The sequence below is a fragment of the Typha latifolia genome, chromosome 8 (genome assembly GCF_019914945.1).
Source record: "Typha latifolia isolate L0001 chromosome 8, TyphaL0001v2, whole genome shotgun sequence".
Classification (NCBI taxonomy): Eukaryota; Viridiplantae; Streptophyta; class Magnoliopsida; order Poales; family Typhaceae; genus Typha; species Typha latifolia.
The window spans coordinates 12,448,381-12,465,089 of NC_133093.1; the positions used below are offsets into that span (position 1 = coordinate 12,448,381).

General features: G+C 39.6%; 5 protein-coding genes and 4 non-coding genes across 12 annotated transcripts; 3 read left to right on the forward strand and 6 right to left on the reverse strand.

Annotated features, from left to right (window-relative positions):
- Nucleotides 1–125: 125 nt before the first annotated feature.
- On the forward strand, nucleotides 126–1,252 carry LOC140793665 (PRA1 family protein F3-like). Its single transcript, XM_073145308.1, has one exon. It carries the CDS (start codon nucleotides 449–451, stop codon nucleotides 1,043–1,045), a length of 597 nt encoding a protein of 198 aa, XP_073001409.1. The 5' UTR covers nucleotides 126–448; the 3' UTR covers nucleotides 1,046–1,252.
- Nucleotides 1,253–2,453: 1,201 nt separating this feature from the next.
- On the reverse strand, nucleotides 2,454–4,925 carry LOC140793664 (uncharacterized). 3 transcript variants are annotated; one of them, XR_012110004.1, is made up of 3 exons: nucleotides 3,976–4,925; nucleotides 3,812–3,891; nucleotides 2,454–2,756 (listed from the first exon to the last, which is right to left on the reverse strand). XR_012110004.1 is itself a non-coding variant. In XM_073145307.1 (2 exons), the coding sequence occupies exon 1, from the start codon at nucleotides 4,838–4,840 to the stop codon at nucleotides 3,980–3,982; it is 861 nt and encodes a 286-aa protein (XP_073001408.1). In that variant the 5' UTR covers nucleotides 4,841–4,921; the 3' UTR covers nucleotides 2,454–3,891; nucleotides 3,976–3,979. The 3 variants fall into 3 exon arrangements, 1 of the variants encoding a protein (XP_073001408.1); XR_012110005.1 differs by having other exon boundaries at nucleotides 2,454–2,772; nucleotides 3,976–4,921; XM_073145307.1 differs by having other exon boundaries at nucleotides 2,454–3,891; nucleotides 3,976–4,921.
- A 294-nt stretch (nucleotides 4,926–5,219) lies between these two features.
- On the forward strand, nucleotides 5,220–8,110 carry LOC140793666 (histone-lysine N-methyltransferase, H3 lysine-9 specific SUVH6-like). 2 transcript variants are annotated; one of them, XM_073145310.1, is made up of 2 exons: nucleotides 5,220–5,368; nucleotides 5,586–8,110. In XM_073145310.1, exon 2 carries the CDS (start codon nucleotides 5,688–5,690, stop codon nucleotides 7,881–7,883), a length of 2,196 nt encoding a protein of 731 aa, XP_073001411.1. In that variant the 5' UTR covers nucleotides 5,220–5,368; nucleotides 5,586–5,687; the 3' UTR covers nucleotides 7,884–8,110. The 2 variants fall into 2 exon arrangements, with proteins under 2 accessions (XP_073001411.1, XP_073001412.1); XM_073145311.1 differs by having other exon boundaries at nucleotides 5,239–5,368; nucleotides 5,662–8,110.
- A 1,639-nt stretch (nucleotides 8,111–9,749) lies between these two features.
- LOC140794544 (small nucleolar RNA snoR2/U65) lies at nucleotides 9,750–9,902 on the reverse strand. The gene has a single exon (XR_012110157.1). It is a non-coding gene; the product is annotated as a small nucleolar RNA snoR2/U65 (small nucleolar RNA).
- A 52-nt stretch (nucleotides 9,903–9,954) lies between these two features.
- Nucleotides 9,955–10,181, reverse strand: LOC140794530 (small nucleolar RNA Z112). Its single transcript, XR_012110144.1, has one exon. It is a non-coding gene; the product is annotated as a small nucleolar RNA Z112 (small nucleolar RNA).
- A 254-nt stretch (nucleotides 10,182–10,435) lies between these two features.
- Nucleotides 10,436–10,538, reverse strand: LOC140794547 (small nucleolar RNA R30/Z108). The gene has a single exon (XR_012110160.1). It is a non-coding gene; the product is annotated as a small nucleolar RNA R30/Z108 (small nucleolar RNA).
- Nucleotides 10,539–10,650: 112 nt separating this feature from the next.
- On the reverse strand, nucleotides 10,651–10,755 carry LOC140794533 (small nucleolar RNA Z107/R87). Its single transcript, XR_012110147.1, has one exon. It is a non-coding gene; the product is annotated as a small nucleolar RNA Z107/R87 (small nucleolar RNA).
- A 351-nt stretch (nucleotides 10,756–11,106) lies between these two features.
- On the reverse strand, nucleotides 11,107–12,299 carry LOC140793166 (expansin-like B1). Its single transcript, XM_073144503.1, has 4 exons — nucleotides 12,102–12,299; nucleotides 11,715–12,000; nucleotides 11,493–11,625; nucleotides 11,107–11,396 (listed from the first exon to the last, which is right to left on the reverse strand). The coding sequence occupies exons 1-4, from the start codon at nucleotides 12,232–12,234 to the stop codon at nucleotides 11,199–11,201; spliced, it is 750 nt and encodes a 249-aa protein (XP_073000604.1). The 5' UTR covers nucleotides 12,235–12,299; the 3' UTR covers nucleotides 11,107–11,198.
- A 1,919-nt stretch (nucleotides 12,300–14,218) lies between these two features.
- On the forward strand, nucleotides 14,219–16,283 carry LOC140794411 (light-harvesting complex-like protein 3 isotype 1, chloroplastic). Its single transcript, XM_073146426.1, has 3 exons — nucleotides 14,219–14,708; nucleotides 15,590–15,727; nucleotides 15,841–16,283. Exons 1-3 carry the CDS (start codon nucleotides 14,342–14,344, stop codon nucleotides 16,089–16,091), a joined length of 756 nt encoding a protein of 251 aa, XP_073002527.1. The 5' UTR covers nucleotides 14,219–14,341; the 3' UTR covers nucleotides 16,092–16,283.
- Nucleotides 16,284–16,709: the final 426 nt, after the last annotated feature.

Sequence of the window (16,709 nt, forward strand, 5' to 3'; positions counted from 1 at the left end):
CCTACTGGTGATACCACCTACAGCGACTCTTTGTACGTATTATTTATGTACAATTAGAGCAGTTGGATGCACACCGTAATACTCGATTATAGTTTAGTTAATTATCCTATGTTAACAATATTTACCCTTTAACCAGCTTAGAATTGGATGGCCATTGGCCATCAGTCTTCTACAAAAGGGAATTGAAGTAGCCCGCCTATAACTCATTACTAAACACAACCGACATCATACGCGCTTTGCTTCTTTTGTTTCTCTCTTCGAATCCCACCAAAAGGTCTAACTCTGCCGTATCGTCTCCTCCCAAGTGTGATATGCCAAGTATCCAATAGTCCCACATGCCTTCCCATTTAAGTTAAAAACCCCCAAAATAAAGCAAACCCGAGCCCCCACCTCCTCCTCCTCCTCCTAAATCCCTCTGGCGTGAGAGGTGGGGACGTCTCCGATCGCCATGTCCACCGGCGCCGTACTACTCCGGCGATCGGCGGTGGCGGTGGTGGAGCGCGCCGCCCACCACGCCCGCTCCACACGCAAGGCCATCTCCCGTTTCGCCCCTCGCCCCCAGGCATTCTCCCTCCCATCCGACGCCGAGTCGGCCGCCGTCCGCGCCGTCCGCAACATCTCCTCCTTCCGCCTCCACTACGCCGTCCTCCTGTGGCTCCTCCTCCTCGCCTCGCTCTTCCGCCACCACCGCGCCTCCATGCTATTCCTCATGGCCGCATCTAAAGCCCTCCTCTTCTACGGCGTCCTCCTCCGTGCCTTCCCCAACTCCAACCTCCTCCGTCGCCTCCTCGACCGCCGCCTCGTCCTCGCATTCTTCCTCCTCCTCGTCGTCGCCGAGCTCGCCGTCACCAATGCGATCTGGAACCTCCTCACCGCCTTAGGGTTCGGAGTCCCCGTCGTGCTCCTCCACGCAGTCTTCAGGGTCAGGGACGAGAGTTTGGTCTCCGAGGAGTCCGGAGGAGCGGTGGGGAACGGCGTGGATATGGATTCGTCAGAGAAGGAGAAGGAGGAAGGAGATCTGGAATCGGGGGGATCGTCGAGGTGATCGAGATCGACAAAATTAGGTAGGCCATAGAACAAATTACGGTTTAACATGTTGAAATTATGTGCTCGATCGTGGTTTCCACATAAAAAAGTTAGAAAAATTCAACCTTTGGTGTTGAGTCTTGTTAATTTTGGCATAATTTTTCGAGTTTTTTTTTTTCGTGGAAAAGGAAAGCCAGATCCCAAATTGTTGGGATACTTTTGTCTTTTTGCCTGTGTGTTTATGCAAGTAACTCTAAACAAAGGCTAAGATAGATTAATTTTAATGGGATCTTTTCTAGTCCCGTTAAGGGTTTGGTAGGTATCATGCTTAAACCAAGACAAAAATGGACAGCCAAACCGATCGATATGTTTGATAATTATATGCGACCGAATTTTTATTTAAAAAATTAAGCTGAGAAACGTCGGGACACCTAAGCGTTTGTATCGTGATCGAGTAATAAAGCATGCAGCAACCTGGAACTTTCTTTGTTCTTTTTTTTTTTTAAAATAAAAAAGAATTCTTCCCATCATTTCTTTTCTCGTTGCTCTTTTCCTTTTTTCTTTCACGTTGTGAGGCAGGCACGTTACCTCTGTTGCTGGAATGATTAGATTAGCATTTAAACTAAGAATAAAGATGCAATTAATACATTAACCTGAATTGAATCTAATCTTAACGGAAGAAATCTGGGTAACGCTCAAGCACATTAACTCTAGTAGATAGTAACGAACGAGAACTCTCGCACTATTATTATTTTTTAACCATAATTCAGTAGCACTAGTACTCTTCTTGTAATATTTGGAGCCGAGAGAGAGAGAGAGAGAGAGAGAGAGAGAGAGAGAGAGAGAGAGAGAGAGAGAGAGAGAGAGAGAGAGAGAGAGAGAGCTGTTTAGATTAAAGATGACTTCTGGAGTGAATCATACAACTGTGAAATTTCCAATGTATGGTGTACCTTGAAGCTCGTAGACTAGTGATAAAAAGACGATATGAGGAGGCTTGACTTGGTCGGTCAGAAAATTTCCTCGAGTCCACCCTTAGTCGGTCAGAAAGTGCATGCTTGACTTGGTCGCTGATAGGCTCATATGATGAGTTGGTGTGCATATTTCGAGGAAGCTCAAAAGGTTTAAAGCCTCATAAAGAAACGATATGTATATCGAGCTACCGTAATGAAAGGTAAGTACGATATAAAACTAGAGCACCAGCAAAGTTTAAGAAGTACTCGACACTTGCAGCAAAGATAAAAGAAATGAGCAGCTTATTAGCATTTCCAATTTTTGGGGGATAGCAGATTCCATCTGGAAATTACTGCACTAAGGGGCCACAGAAATGCATGATAACATGTGCAATAATGTAACAAGAATTCTTTCTAGTGTTAGACTGCAATCAATATTTGCTACTTTATTCTCAATCACTCCACTAAATATGCAACTAAAGAGAGAACAAATAACATTTACAAAAAAAAGTCTTCCATGTATCAAAAGTAGCGAAGAATAGCAACAGAAATTATTCAAAAAATAATTGGTTAGGGGAAAGGGGGGAAAAAGCACATAATATCAAAATCAAGACCATTTGTGAATAGGGCCAACCAAACAAATTCAGTTTCTTTTTCTTCCTCGATGAAAGAGAAGCTCAAGGCTATCTCCCTAATTCGACAAAAGAAACAGAATATCACTCAAGTGCAAAACTTGATATCCAAAACTTGAACCACTCGCTCAGATCGCCTTTATAAAATCTGTAAACAATATTAACTGTTCCGTAAAGTTGATAAGAATAAAACAATATAAGAAAAAACTGGAAACTGGATAAACAACGTCAACATAAAAATGCATTGCACATTAACTGAATATTAGTACCAGGATTCTTACAATCAGAATCTAACTTAGGATTAGATAAAAACCTCATCAATAAAAGAATGACCCCAAGGAAATAGAGGGTAGAAATTCCAATGGTTCTCACCTTTCACAATTCAACATTCTACTTTGCAAGACAAAAGTCAGAAAAGAGAGACGCGTAACTGCTACCGGCAAAGTTTGTACATAAGAGACACAATATCTAAGGAAAACTGTACATCTGTGACAGGCAGAATTAGCATAGATCATGGAACAAGTACTTCAAAAGCAGGAATGCCATTTGGAAGAAACAGATGCATAAATAAGAAAGAAGAAAGACTAGGAACCAAGTGACACTGAATCCAAACTCAACTAGAGATGGCTATGAAAGTAACTTGTACTTTTGGTAAGATAAAATCAGTTTAGTGGAGAAATTCTTGTTTTGCAGGTAAGTTTGATTCTTAGTATCCATTTCAAATGATTAAATGGTGACAAGCTCATTAAATCAGATAAGAAGGAAGAAAATTAACTTGATAAAGAAAGCATAACTTCTCCAGATATTCGAATAATGCAAGTCTAATTGATATGCAGTAACATGCACAGATGAGCCAGATATATCATGATCAAGTCAGCAAAGTATCCCTGAGTGTACCTATGCCATACTTATCTTTCAGGTCATCAAGGAGAATTAAATTTTTCCTAAATCAAAATTTAGAACAATCCTCTGGACTCAACGAAGTGGATTATTCTACAAATCAACCAGCCTTAGACTCCACGGCAATCCCCTGATTTACCTGATTTTTCTTAGCCTGGGAAAAGGACACCAATTCTATAGGGTTGAAGATATTCACACGTGTAGTCACAAATTTCATCAAATTCAAATTGCTTGCTAGTGCAATTCGCACTCTTTACTGATTCAGCATATTTGTGATGGAAAAACATAAGAGAAAGAGCTAACCTTTTGAACTAGAAGTTCAGAACTGTTGCAGCAAACCCAACTCCAAGTAATTCCAACACGCCCAATTTACTCACTATTCACTGCACAGCAAAAATAGACATATAAAAATAGGGGCAATGAATGATTTATTCTACCAGAATGTGAAACAACATCACGAGCAATACCTAATCATGGCTTAGAATAACCCCGAGGAGGCCACCAATCAGAAATGGGGAACACAACACCTCTCGTCGAGACTATCTCCAGTATATCCATGTCATTCAATTTATCGTCGAAATGTTCAAAATTTTCAGAGAGCATTTCGATGGCTTCCTGAAGGTTATTTGGGTACCTGGAGTCCGCGCCTCGCGGTGGAGATCGAATACTGATTTCAGATTCAGAGCTCGTACTCTCCTCTTCCTCCTCCTCCGACGGCAACTTACATATCGAAGCCGGCAACTTCCGACACACAGGAGAAGATCTTGGAGCAGTATTTGGATTCCCAAAGATATCTTCAAGGATCTTCTCCATGCTCTCCTCACGCGAAGAATCTTTCGCCTCGACCGCCAAATTTTGTTCACTATTCCCTGATCTGATTTTTTCTTTCTTCTGATTCGGAGTCGAGTTTCCCCGAGATTTCTTCCTGATCTCCAGTGATTGATCGAGGAACTTCTCGTCTTTCCCTCCCTCGACATCCAAATTTCCTTCAAGGTTCCCTGATAGCGAAACCCTAGATCTTTTCATGCTACAAAACCCGAGATCCTGTCGAGCGACGTCGGACGATAGGGTTTCCAGAGTCTGCTGCCTTCCCAGAGCCGCCGCCACCTCCTCCCGAGGCTCCAACCCTCTGTCAGCGCCGTCTCCGGTGACTCCAGGGTCAACAGAGGAGGCGGCGCCGGGTGCGCCCGAGCAGGAGGAGGCGGCGAAGGAATCTGGGAGGGTGCACAATAGGATGGATGCGTCGGCATAGCTAGACGAGCTCGAGGCGGAACTGTCATCGTCGTTGCCAGAGAAGGAGGAGGAGGAGGCTTCGAGGTGGAGGTCTTCCATGGAAACGGCGATTGGCCGCTTGGGAGAGGGTGGGACGGTGAGTAAGGAGCAACTCGAATTTTTGAGTGGAATCGAGACGGGTTTTGGATACAGGAGGGGTAATCCGAGGAACCAGTGAGATCTTAATCGGCTCCTACCCTCCACCTACACGTGTCAAGTTCTGAAGGGACCATTCCACTGTTCCGTATGCTCCCCCACTCTTACGCCGTTTGAATGCAAAAGTCTCGTAATCCAACCCGACGCGGGAAAGGAAGAGAGTCGCACGTGCTGCACGTGACAAGAGAGGCCCACCACCGTCAAGTGTCTATTTACGTGTTTACCCCCCGACTAATTAAAGATTTACCTTTCTGCGGGAGCGACTCCGATTACGATATACTACTCTCCGATATACTCTCCCAGTCTCCCTCTCGCTCCCTCTTCTATAAATTCTCCTCTATACTCGACACGGCGAAACCCTAGCTAGGACTCCGACAAGTTTCCGATCGCTTCCCTTTTCAAAGATCGATCAAGCTCCACCGCTTTGTGCTCGTAATCTCCTCTCCTCTTCTCCCTTTTTTTCATTAGGTTTTAGAATTATCTTTGAATCTTTAGATTTGATCGAGCCAATGTCTGGTCCTTTTCTTCTATCCCCATTTTTATGGTCTGAAGACTTTTTATTGACATTCATAATCACTGAAGCTTGAAGTGTATATCCATATTGCTCTTTAATTCGACGTAATTGTTGTTCTTTTTGCTAATTTTCAAGATTTTGTCATGATGGGGCTTCAATAATTGCAATGCTGATTGATCTTGGTGCGGGGAATTGTTGCTTGGTTGTCTAGCTGATCGTTGTTAGGATTTAATTGAGATGGGTGAATGCGTAAAGGAATGGAGGACTGATTGCGAGGTTCGTATTATGCCTAAGCGGCGGAAAGCTTTGGCAGCTTGGAGATTCGGCCATGGTTTATCAATTAAAGCCCGTACGTTAAACAGAAACAGTAAGGCCAATCTGGGGCCAGGAGTGGAATTTTCTGGGCAGAGAAGCGTTTTGAAGGATTTGAGGTCTTTGAAGAGCAATGGTTGTGTTCAGATTATGTATAAACGTCGAAAAGGTTTGGCAGCGTGGAGATTTCAACATGGTTACAGGCATCCCTTTTCGAAAGAATTCATTTCCAAAAAATATCACAAAGCTCAAGAGAGTCCAATACATGATGGGATGGTGTCTAGTTTGGCCAAGGAGAAGTCTCCATCACCCATGAGGAGTCCATCTACTCCTGATACAGGAGCTGTTGGGAGACAAACTCCAAGAAGATACCCTTCACGTGTGAGGGTATCAGCAGAATGCAGTTTTTCCAGTGGTCTGAGCACGGACTCTGGACCTAGCAGTGATGCTCATTACTCAATGATTGATGATAATTCTCAAGTTGAAATGGAAGAGTCACAATTTGCCAGTGGAAAAGTTGAGAAAGAACTTGAAAAGAAAAGAAGAATCGAAAAAGATGCACATCCTGAGGTTGGTGTACATAAGAAAGTTATTGCTCGAGTCAATGTTAAGGAATCGTTGCAGGAATTCCAAAGAATATACAGAAAGCTTTTGGAGGAAGAGGAGTCAGGGTTCAAGGAAAACGGGCAAATGCTTCTCAGAAAGTCGAGATTGCCTGATCTGGTTGCTTTTAAGCTGTTCAGGGAAAGGACTGATGGGCAGAATGATATTAAGAGATACTTTGGAAACGTACCCGGAGTTCATATTGGTGATGTGTTCCATCTAAGGGTGGAGCTTTGTGTTGTTGGTCTTCACCGACAACACCGCCTTGGTGTTGATTATGTAAGGCAACATGAAAAACCTTTAGCTGTTAGTGTAGTCTCTTATGGAAATTATGCTGATGCCAATGATAACTTTGATGTATTGGTATATCCAGGATCTGTTGTAGCTACAAATGGTAACTTAGCACTGAAAAGTAGTATGGAATCCAAAACGCCCGTACGAGTTATTCATGGTTTTATTAAGTACCAATCTGAGAAATTCCGAGAAACAAAGACTAAGAAACTTGCAACATATATATATGGGGGCCTCTATTTAGTCGAGAAATGTTGGAATGAGAAAGGCAGTGATCATCAGGATATTTACATGTTTCAGTTGAGAAGGATTCCTGGGCAGCCAAAACTCGACATCGGAGAAATCCTAAAATCAAAAAGGTCAGAAACGTTTTCTGGACTCTATATAGAAGATATTTCCCAAGGGAAAGAGAAGATACCCATATCAGTAGTTAATGCTGTTGATGATGAGCGTCCAATGCCATTTAAGTACATCACGAGGACTATGTACCCTTTGAAGCATTTACCAACTCCTGCGAGGGGTTGTGATTGCAGTGATGGATGCATGGATTCTGATAAGTGTGCATGTGCCATAAATAATGGAGGGGAGATTCCTTTCAATCATCGTGGTGCTATTGTGGAAGCAAAGCCTCTTGTCTATGAGTGTGGACCTTCTTGCAAATGCCCTCCGACTTGTCATAACAGAGTCAGCCAACATGGCATCAAATTTCAGTTGCAGATCTTCAAGACTAGGTCAATGGGTTGGGGGGTTAGATCGTTAAACTTTATCCCCTCAGGAAGCTTTGTATGTGAATATGTAGGTGAACTACTGGAGGATGAAGAAGCTCAGAAAAGGACAAATGATGAGTATCTATTTGCTGTCGGCAACAATTACTATGATGAATCCCTTTGGGAGGGCCTCTCAACGTCAATTCCCTCTCTACAAAAGGGCCCTTCCTGTAAAGGGGACGAGGTTGGCTTTGCTGTTGATGCTTCTATGTATGGCAACATTGGGAGGTTCTTCAACCACAGCTGTACTCCAAACCTTTATGCACAAAATCTCCTTTATGACCATGATAACAAGAGTATGCCTCACATAATGTTTTTTGCTTCAGAAGACATCCCAGCCCTTGAAGAGCTGACATACCACTACAACTATACAATAGATCAGGTTTATGATTCCAATGGCAACATAAAGAAGAAAGATTGCTATTGCGGCTCTGCTGAGTGCACTGGTAGGTTGTATTAAGACAAATTATGTACTTATTTAAGTGTTACTTTTATCTAAGATGGAAGTTGCTGCCTCTTGAAAGATCATCTTTTCTTGAGCATCTTTCTACTTGGTATTGAGAAGCTATTGCAGAGCAATCGCATTCGCGCTTTGAACTTAAGACTGGTGCAAAAATCATTAGCAAAAGCTTTTCAATTGTTGTACTTTTGTCAAATCTTTAACATCTCATCTCTTTCACTTCTCAAGTATGACTTCCGTTTTCAATTAACTAGTTGCACTTTTGGAGATTTAATATGAGTAGGCAACTTCACAATTTTTACAATTTTTGAGTTAGCATGATTTCCTTTTCACTTGTAGGTACTTGCTATAATGTTTACACACAAGAAAATCTCATATCCTTACCCCTTGCTTCTATTATTTGTGATCCTTGTTAGGATTAGAAGTTTTTTCTTGCTTTCTTTTCGCTTGTGGAGAGATTTGCTTTTATTGTAAGGGATCTATCTCCTTAAGGCAAAGCCATCATGTCCCATGCTGCTCGATACTGAAATCCTTCTACAAATCAATACTTTAAAAAGCACTCTGTAGGTTCCATACTTCTATGGCTTATGGAAATCACTTCGAGATATTTTCAGTTCTGGATCTATTTTGGACGGCTTTGTTAGTCAATGAAGTACTAAAGATTGCAAGGTTCTAATGGTGAAGCTTTTAATTCTGTCTTTTAATTTCTTGTCTCTAAATCCCAAGTGTTTATTAGTTTTGCTGAATTCATATGGTTTTGATCTTTGATAAGAATGGGGTAGTATAACCTTCTTTCTATACTCGAAGTCATATCATAGCCTTTTGTATAACCTTCTTGTGCATGTGACATGGAGGTGTCTTCATTCCATGAGTTACTCCTGTGCTACATTTATTTATTTATTTATTTATTCCAAATATGTGTGGACTGGCTGCATTTGGATAGGGACCAGTATAACTTTATTCTATACTGCTTTAGTATCTCAATAGTAGTTTATCTTAAAATTAAATTAGTATTACCTATTTTTCTCTGGTCTCTTCTTCCTCCTAATATTTATTTTACAATAAAAGTTAATTACTAATTTACTATTAAAAACATCACTTTAATTAACTATAATTTTAAGAAGATATTTTAGTCATTTGTTAAGTGTTTCCTTAATCTTTTTTTTTTGTCAATATTAAGTGTTATTATTACACTGGTTTCCGTTCGAAATATCATATTAGCCTAAATGAGCGTATAGCTAAACTGATTTAGGACTTATACAACGTCCAAACACCACCTATAGCTCGGTTGTAGTTGCTTCGTAGTTTACATTGTTGTTGGATCCCTTCTATTGGAATTTCACAACATTGACGTTAATTTGGATTCCTTCACTTGCTCTTGGTGGGAATGCTAGAGGTAGACTGATTGCTGCAGTGTTTCCTTTAATTTGTTATCTTTTTACTGTTGTCATTTATAGAGATTTATTACCTAACTTGTTGACGCCATTTCTCCTTATTTTATTTGAATGAGCAAATTAAATATTCACTTGGATAAATATTTAAGATTTGATCTCCTTTACTTTTAAGTTTATTTTATCGTAAAAGATCTGCCTGCTATGACGAGTTAACATAGGAAAAACTGGAACTGTACAAAACCAATTCTAATATTCAAATTCATTTAGTGCATCTCTTGCTTTATACATATCCACATTGGGATTTTATCAAACAATAAAAGTAGATAGAAATATACAGCTGAGTTCAACTACACCGACTCAACCTGCATCAACAACACTGGATTAATATATCACAAGACCAGACAGAGCAACATTAAAACATCGAACTTAAAACCAACCCCAAAGCTGGGAAAGAAGTAAATGGTACAGAATATAATGTAATCGCAAAAACCGGCTCCGTGGATGAACAAAGAGAACTGATCCACAGGTTCCTATCAACTTGCGAAATATCTGACAGATTAACTCTTGGCCTAATCATAGCATCACTGGTCAATGCATCGAGCTACCAGAGACGTGGCATCAGGCCTAACTGAGACACCAACAAAGATTACATGCAACAATTAAGATCTGAATAGAAGATCCCTCAGTGACCCATTTAAAATCACACAAACAGCTGATCGTACCAATTCCAGGACACCTCCATCACTCATTCCTCTACTACGACCCTCTTATGCAACAAACACTTGGTTTGAACAAAGAGGGTGAATAGAACGGAGCTCAAGAGGTTGGAAAAGGAAAGAAGCAGCTGTTGTTTAAGTGTCATACGGCGCTTCCTATCAAAAGGTCATTTCGTCTTCATTGGGATGCAGTTAACCTATAGATATATTACAGTCTCTATCAAGAATAATGTTCTATCTGCATTACATAACAACTCCAAACATGCGTCCACGCACCGCAACCAAATTCATCCCAACAAATAAGAAATGAAGCAACGATGCATCATTTAACCTCACATTTTTTAATTCATGCTCACATAAGCATCGACTAAAAAGTTACCAACTTTAGGACTGCAAACCATCGTGAAAGGATATAGGAAAAGAAGGAAAGAGGAAGATTTTACTGCTCAGCGGTGGCGATGGAGATTATGGTTCGATTCCGCCAGCGAGAGTCCTCAAGATCTCAAATCAGAAGAGGGAGCTCTGTTATCCTCATCGCACAACCTTCTCCAAGCCCAGAAAGATCGGATAAAATAAAATAAAAGAACAAATCCAAAGCAACACAAACCAGTCTAGCATCCTAACCCTAACAAAAGAAAAATCGCAAGAAACATTTTGGATTGCTCAGGTAATCGAGCGCTCGACATACAAATCTCCCAACGAATTGAGAGACCTGTGATCCGGTCTGTTGAGCTTGAAATCTTAAAAGTCCTCACCGCAATCCACTCGCATTCCAATAAGAGGAAAAGAAATGAATAAACCCTAAACCCCTCAAATAAAAATTAGAGAAGAAAGGGGTTCGAACGATGGCGAATCTAAGCGGCCGTAAGCTCTTACGCTTTGCTATGTGAGGCCGGCGTGGGTTTAAATAGGGTTATAGAGATGATATTAGGGTTCCCATTCACCAAGGCCGCATAGATCCAATTATGCGAACTCATTAATAAAACCCGCAATTTCGGATCCGATCCGATAATCCAAGGGTAATTTGCAAAACACCCCCTACATAATGAGTTTATTTTGGTTCAAATCCCTTTTTATTTTTCTCATGGTTTGTGCTAAACGATAAGCATCATCTAAGTGGAATAAGACTTTTATTTTTATATCGATCACAATGCAAACATTTTTTCCCTAATGAGCCATCATGAAGTAGGCATATATGCACCAACTTAATCAAGTTGAATGGATGAGTCATAAGCCACTCCTGCCTTCCAATCATAGGGTATGACACCATTTACTTGGACCCAGTTCTGGTCATCTTCTCCCTTTGCTAGAAATCTCACGTTCAAAGGACCCTTCGGAGGGTTCTCCATGTCCCAAACTCCACCATAGGCTCTTCTCATTCCTCTCCATTCTTTGCAGTCCTCCTACAATAATAATACAATATACATATATATCGAAATCATGTCAAGCCGTTCAAATTATATATAATTTTTAATAGATATGGAGTAATGAGCATTTACCTGCCAAAGCTCTACTGCAACTATGTCCTTCTGCCCTGCTTGGTAGATCATGATGAAAGCTATGTAGTTTGGATAGTTGCTGTGCTCTGTGATTTTAAACATCAGGTTGTATCCTGGGTATTGACATGAGATCCTGCACGCATGCATTAAGAAAATTAAAGAGAGTAAGAAGAGTGGTGAACTAGTATTGCATATTTGCATATGTCTGGCGCCATTAATCACCTCCTATACTCAACCTCGGCCACACCGTAAGCCATGAGTTCATCAGCCATGCCCGGTTTGGCGAGCTTTGCGAATCCTCTGGCACTCAGGATGAAGTCAGTGTAGTGCCCCTGACCATAGTCAGTGACAACAACCTTCACACCATCATCGTTGCAGAGATGAGGTTGTGTGCACTTCACTTGGTAGCACGCGCCGCAACCCGCGCCGCCCTTGTAGAGCCGTGAAACTGCGGCGGCGTCGCCGCCGTTGATGTACGTACCAAGTTCTCCATACCCACATGCTCCCCCTGTTTCCATGCACAAGTGTTAGTCCATATATATATATATGCACAAGTTAGTGGAGAATATTAATTCTGAATACGAGATCAGGTGAATAGTATGTGCATACTTGGAGTGGCTGAGCATTCTGGGCTTCCATAGTAAGCAGCTCTAGAGCAAGTGAAGGTAGTCTGTGAGGTACTTGGGAGTGGAAAGAAGAGGAGAAGGAGTGCAATGCAAGAGAAGGACAAGAATGAAGTCATGTTTCAACCAAGGTGTTTTGTGTGAGTAGTAGATCTTGAGCTCAGGCTATATTTATACTGTTAAGTGGAAGGGACAAGTACGTTTCTTTTTTCGCACACAGTTTGATTCCACTATCTATACTTTTAGTCCACTGGAAAAGAACAAAGATCTAGAAAGAAGTTTATCTCATAACATGCCTAACCCTGTGATTACTTTGGAGAACGGACACAAGAGCACTACACTATCAAACAAATAGCAAGTGGGTTTCTAATGGCTGTGATCTATGAACTAATGCTTTGAATTAGCCAATGTATTGCTTCAATATGATGTCATGGTCGCATGCAATGGGTACTTTCAACTGTTCTGTTGTTGTTGTTGTTGATCTTAGGTAGAGAAAACAGAGTAGGATCCTTGGAGAGAATTAAACAAAACCCTGACAACCAAGGAAAAATTAACACAAAAAAAGATACCACCAAGCTCCCTCAAAGGAAATGACCTTTTCTTTTTGGTCGCCTGGAATATATATAAAAGAGAGGCTAACACTTGTCACATAGGAAGGGGACCAAAGTGATGTTTGGAAACTGTTAAGGGGGGTACGTAAGCTCTCTGAATGTTTGTAATGGAAGAAATCATGACATCAAAGTTTGACGAGAGATCACTTTCTTCACCAACACCACCGAGGGTTAATCCTAGCAGGAGTCCTTGTTCCCTATGCATGGCCTTTTCAATGTTAATTTGGACTTAAGAGTCATGAAGAAGACAGTATCTCCATTAATGGAAGTGAATGCATCTTATGGTGGGCATTCGGTTGCCTGTCTGCTTATGCTGGCTGTTGGATGCGTGCCGACAAAATAATCTCATGCCTTCGACGGCTCTAATCGTGCCATTTAAATTTTATGAGCTTTTTTTTTTAATATTTTTTTAGTATAATAAATGCTTACACAGATTGATAGGAATCAGATCTATGAAATCCAAAATTTATAAAATGACAAAAAAATTGATAATTTTGCATGTATACCTTATTCCTATTACACTATATATATATATTTGCTGATATATCCTTTTTCTTTTGTTGCATGAACGTCCTCAAAGCTGACTAAATCATTAACATATAATCAATTTAACTGTCAAAAAAGGTAAAAATATTTCGACGGTAGTTTTTGTCCTTTATTTGTTAAATTATTGAGATTTAAACTTGTCAAAAATTAATTTAAAAGATATATATATATATATATATATATATATATGAAAAATATGAAAAATATTTTATTATTTCTAAGTGAGGCATTATTTTTTTTGTCCAAAGTTAACTGAGCACACTCAAATTTTAATGGCGGGCTAAATTATATTAATTTCTAATTATTTATAAATAAACATACTTTTTATTTTTTATATAAGTTTTTTTTTTAAATATTCACATATTTTATTCTCTTTTTTTTCCCATAACTTGCCTCTTTTCAACCATTAATTATTGATAGTTCTTCAAGTTCTAATTAACACATATCATTGAATTTGAGTTTTTATAAAATTTAGTAATTATATTAAGTCCAAAAAGAAGATAAAAGACGGGTTAAATAAAAACCAGATTAGAAACACGTCCGCTTTGCCTAACAAACACGATAGAGTATTTTAATCATTTAAGCATGTTCAATTAATTTGGACATAAAAACTAAAGTCTCACTGTAATCATAAATATAATAACTAATTTGAAAATTTTAAAGTACATGTAGCTAAAATAATTTAGAATATAAGTGCGACGAATAAACTATATTTAACTCTAAAAAACATTATTTTGTCCTTATTTTAAAAATTCCATTATTTTTGAAGAGGCATAATTGCAAAACCATAGGCCAAGAATGCCACGATATGATACCATCATTTTAGAAGGGGAAAAAAAGAAAAGAAAAAGAAAAAAAAAGAGAGTTATAAGTGGGCCAGGAGGTTGGATAGTCGTGATGTGCCAACCACGCTTCATATTGGAGGATCCGGATATCTTTTCTGGATAATGTTAATATCCGATAACATTATGATATCCACGTGAATGACACGTGCCCACATTGTCTCTTCTTCTCCCAACCTCATCTCCTCTTCACTTCTGAGGCCACCAAAGCTCACCCCTTCATCTCCATGGCCTCCTCCTTCTCCTCTCCTCTACCTACCTCTTTCTCCTCCTTATCCCCCAAAAACCATATCCTCCACAAGACCCAACTCGCTCTTTTCCCCAAGAAGGCTTCCACTCTCTTCGTCACGAGGTCGTCGGATAGCGGAGGTGGGAGCGTGGCCTCTGTTGCTGTGGCAGATAATTTGGAGGTGAAGGAGAAGAAAGCTGAGGTAAAGGAGGAATATTTAGGCTCCAATGGGGCTGCGGTGAAGGCGGAGGCGGCGGCGGCGGCTGTGGCTGCTTTTAATGACCCGAGATGGGTCGAAGGGACGTGGGATCTAAAGCAGTTTAAGAAGGACGGGGTGACCAACTGGGATGCCGTCATCGATGCTGGTGAGGCACATTAAATACTTTGTGTAAATTAGAAACTATTTCGTTGATGCACTTCACCTGTTTGATGAAATGTTAATCGATATAAATTTGGATTTTTATTGCATATGCATTCATCTGGCACATCGGTTTTGTTGCAAGTAAAATGGGTTGATCCTGCAGATTGATGCAATTTTTTTGCACTTAATCTTTTGGATTTATTTCAGCTATATGTGGGGATATTGAGTTACTATTGTAGTTCTTCAGAATTTTATATTACGACAGATTGAGTGAGATATGAGCTCGGAGTTGTTGGATATAGACATTGGGATAGTTACTTTACTGATAGCATTTAGGCAATTTGTAGCATAACTTCTCCAAATTACTGATGTTTCATCAGTAACAGGTCACTGAAACAAGCTGTCAATCTTATTGCTTTTTATTAAATGCAAAAAATATATGACCAATATGGTGTGCTTCAGACTTCGTTTTGTGAGATTCTCTGTTCATGCTAATAGCTTACATAAATTGTACATCTGTCTCATGATTATATCTTCTTTCCATTTAAGACTTAAATTGTGCCCCTTATGTTTGATGTTACTATCAAAAGGTAAGTGGGATGCTGCGAGTAAAGTGGTAAACTCTTGCAGTTGCAAGAGAGCTCTACTTTACTAATACTCTTTTCTTTAGAATATTTGAAACTAAATGTACCTTTCTTCCCTCCTCAGTCCTTTCTATGCTCGTTCCCGCACAACTCTGAATTAATAGTAAGGAGATGGTACTTTATTGAAGACTGTTAAATTTTTTTGAAACTTGGTCTTTAGAATCATTCATAACACATAAATATCAAATTCTCTTTGTGCAAAAAAAAAAACTCCAATTGACATTGTTAACATTATTTTCAGAGGCGAGGAGAAGGAAGTGGCTTGAAGATAATCCTGAAGCATCAAGCAATGATGCACCTGTAACATTTGATACATCAGTGATCCCCTGGTGGGCATGGATCAAGAGGTTCCACCTGCCTGAAGCTGAGCTACTAAATGGTTGGTTTTTGTAGTTCTTCTCTCACGTTTTAGATTGCCAACATCAGAAAGTTCAATCTATCACCTCCATAAATTGTAACCGTTGTGTGCCATCCCTAAATTTGCAATTTCAGGCCGAGCTGCGATGATTGGATTTTTCATGGCTTATTTTGTTGATAGCTTGACGGGGGTAGGTATCGTTGATCAAATGGGGAACTTCTTCTGCAAAACCTTGCTCTTTATAGCTGTAGTTGGTGTTTTATCCATAAGGAAGAATGAAGATTTCGAAAATCTGAAGAAGCTTTTCGAGGAAACAACCTTCTATGACAAGCAATGGCAAGCGACTTGGCAGGATGAGAAGAGCCCGAGTGATTCCAGTAAATAAGAATGAGGGTTTCATTCTGCTTCTTTTCCATGCATTGTATCTTTGCTCATTTTTGTACTTTGGTCTTAACTTAGGGACAAATAGCAATGTTAATCTTCCTGTTCTCTGTTCTTTTTTCACTTGAAATGGGTAGAGACATGCAAGTATGCCCAAATTATTTTCTGAAATGCTATTAAAATCATCTTCCTCAAATAGTTTTATTTTTCTTGGTTGAACTCTAGCTAAAATTTGTATTTTATGATGTTCTGCAATTTCATTTATTTTATTTTATTTTATTTTATTTTGTGCCACATATTCCTTGGTTGTGTACTATTATTGCTTGTTTATCTGATGCTCTGAGTGTTGGAAGTGCTTTTCATTTTTTTTACTCTAAAATATGGGAATGTCTCAGCTTCTTTACTTAGCCTCTATTAATTTCATATCATTGTAACTACTAGGTTGTTATACCATAAGATCTTATTAAAAAGATTTTAAGTAAAGAATAGGAAATGTATTGACTTTCCTATTCATATTATCATTTAAACTTGAAACTCGAACAGGAAAGTCAATAAAATTCAAACCGGCAAATAAAATCTCAAGCGAGAGCGAGATAAAAGAAAGATTTGAATAGGATTCCCA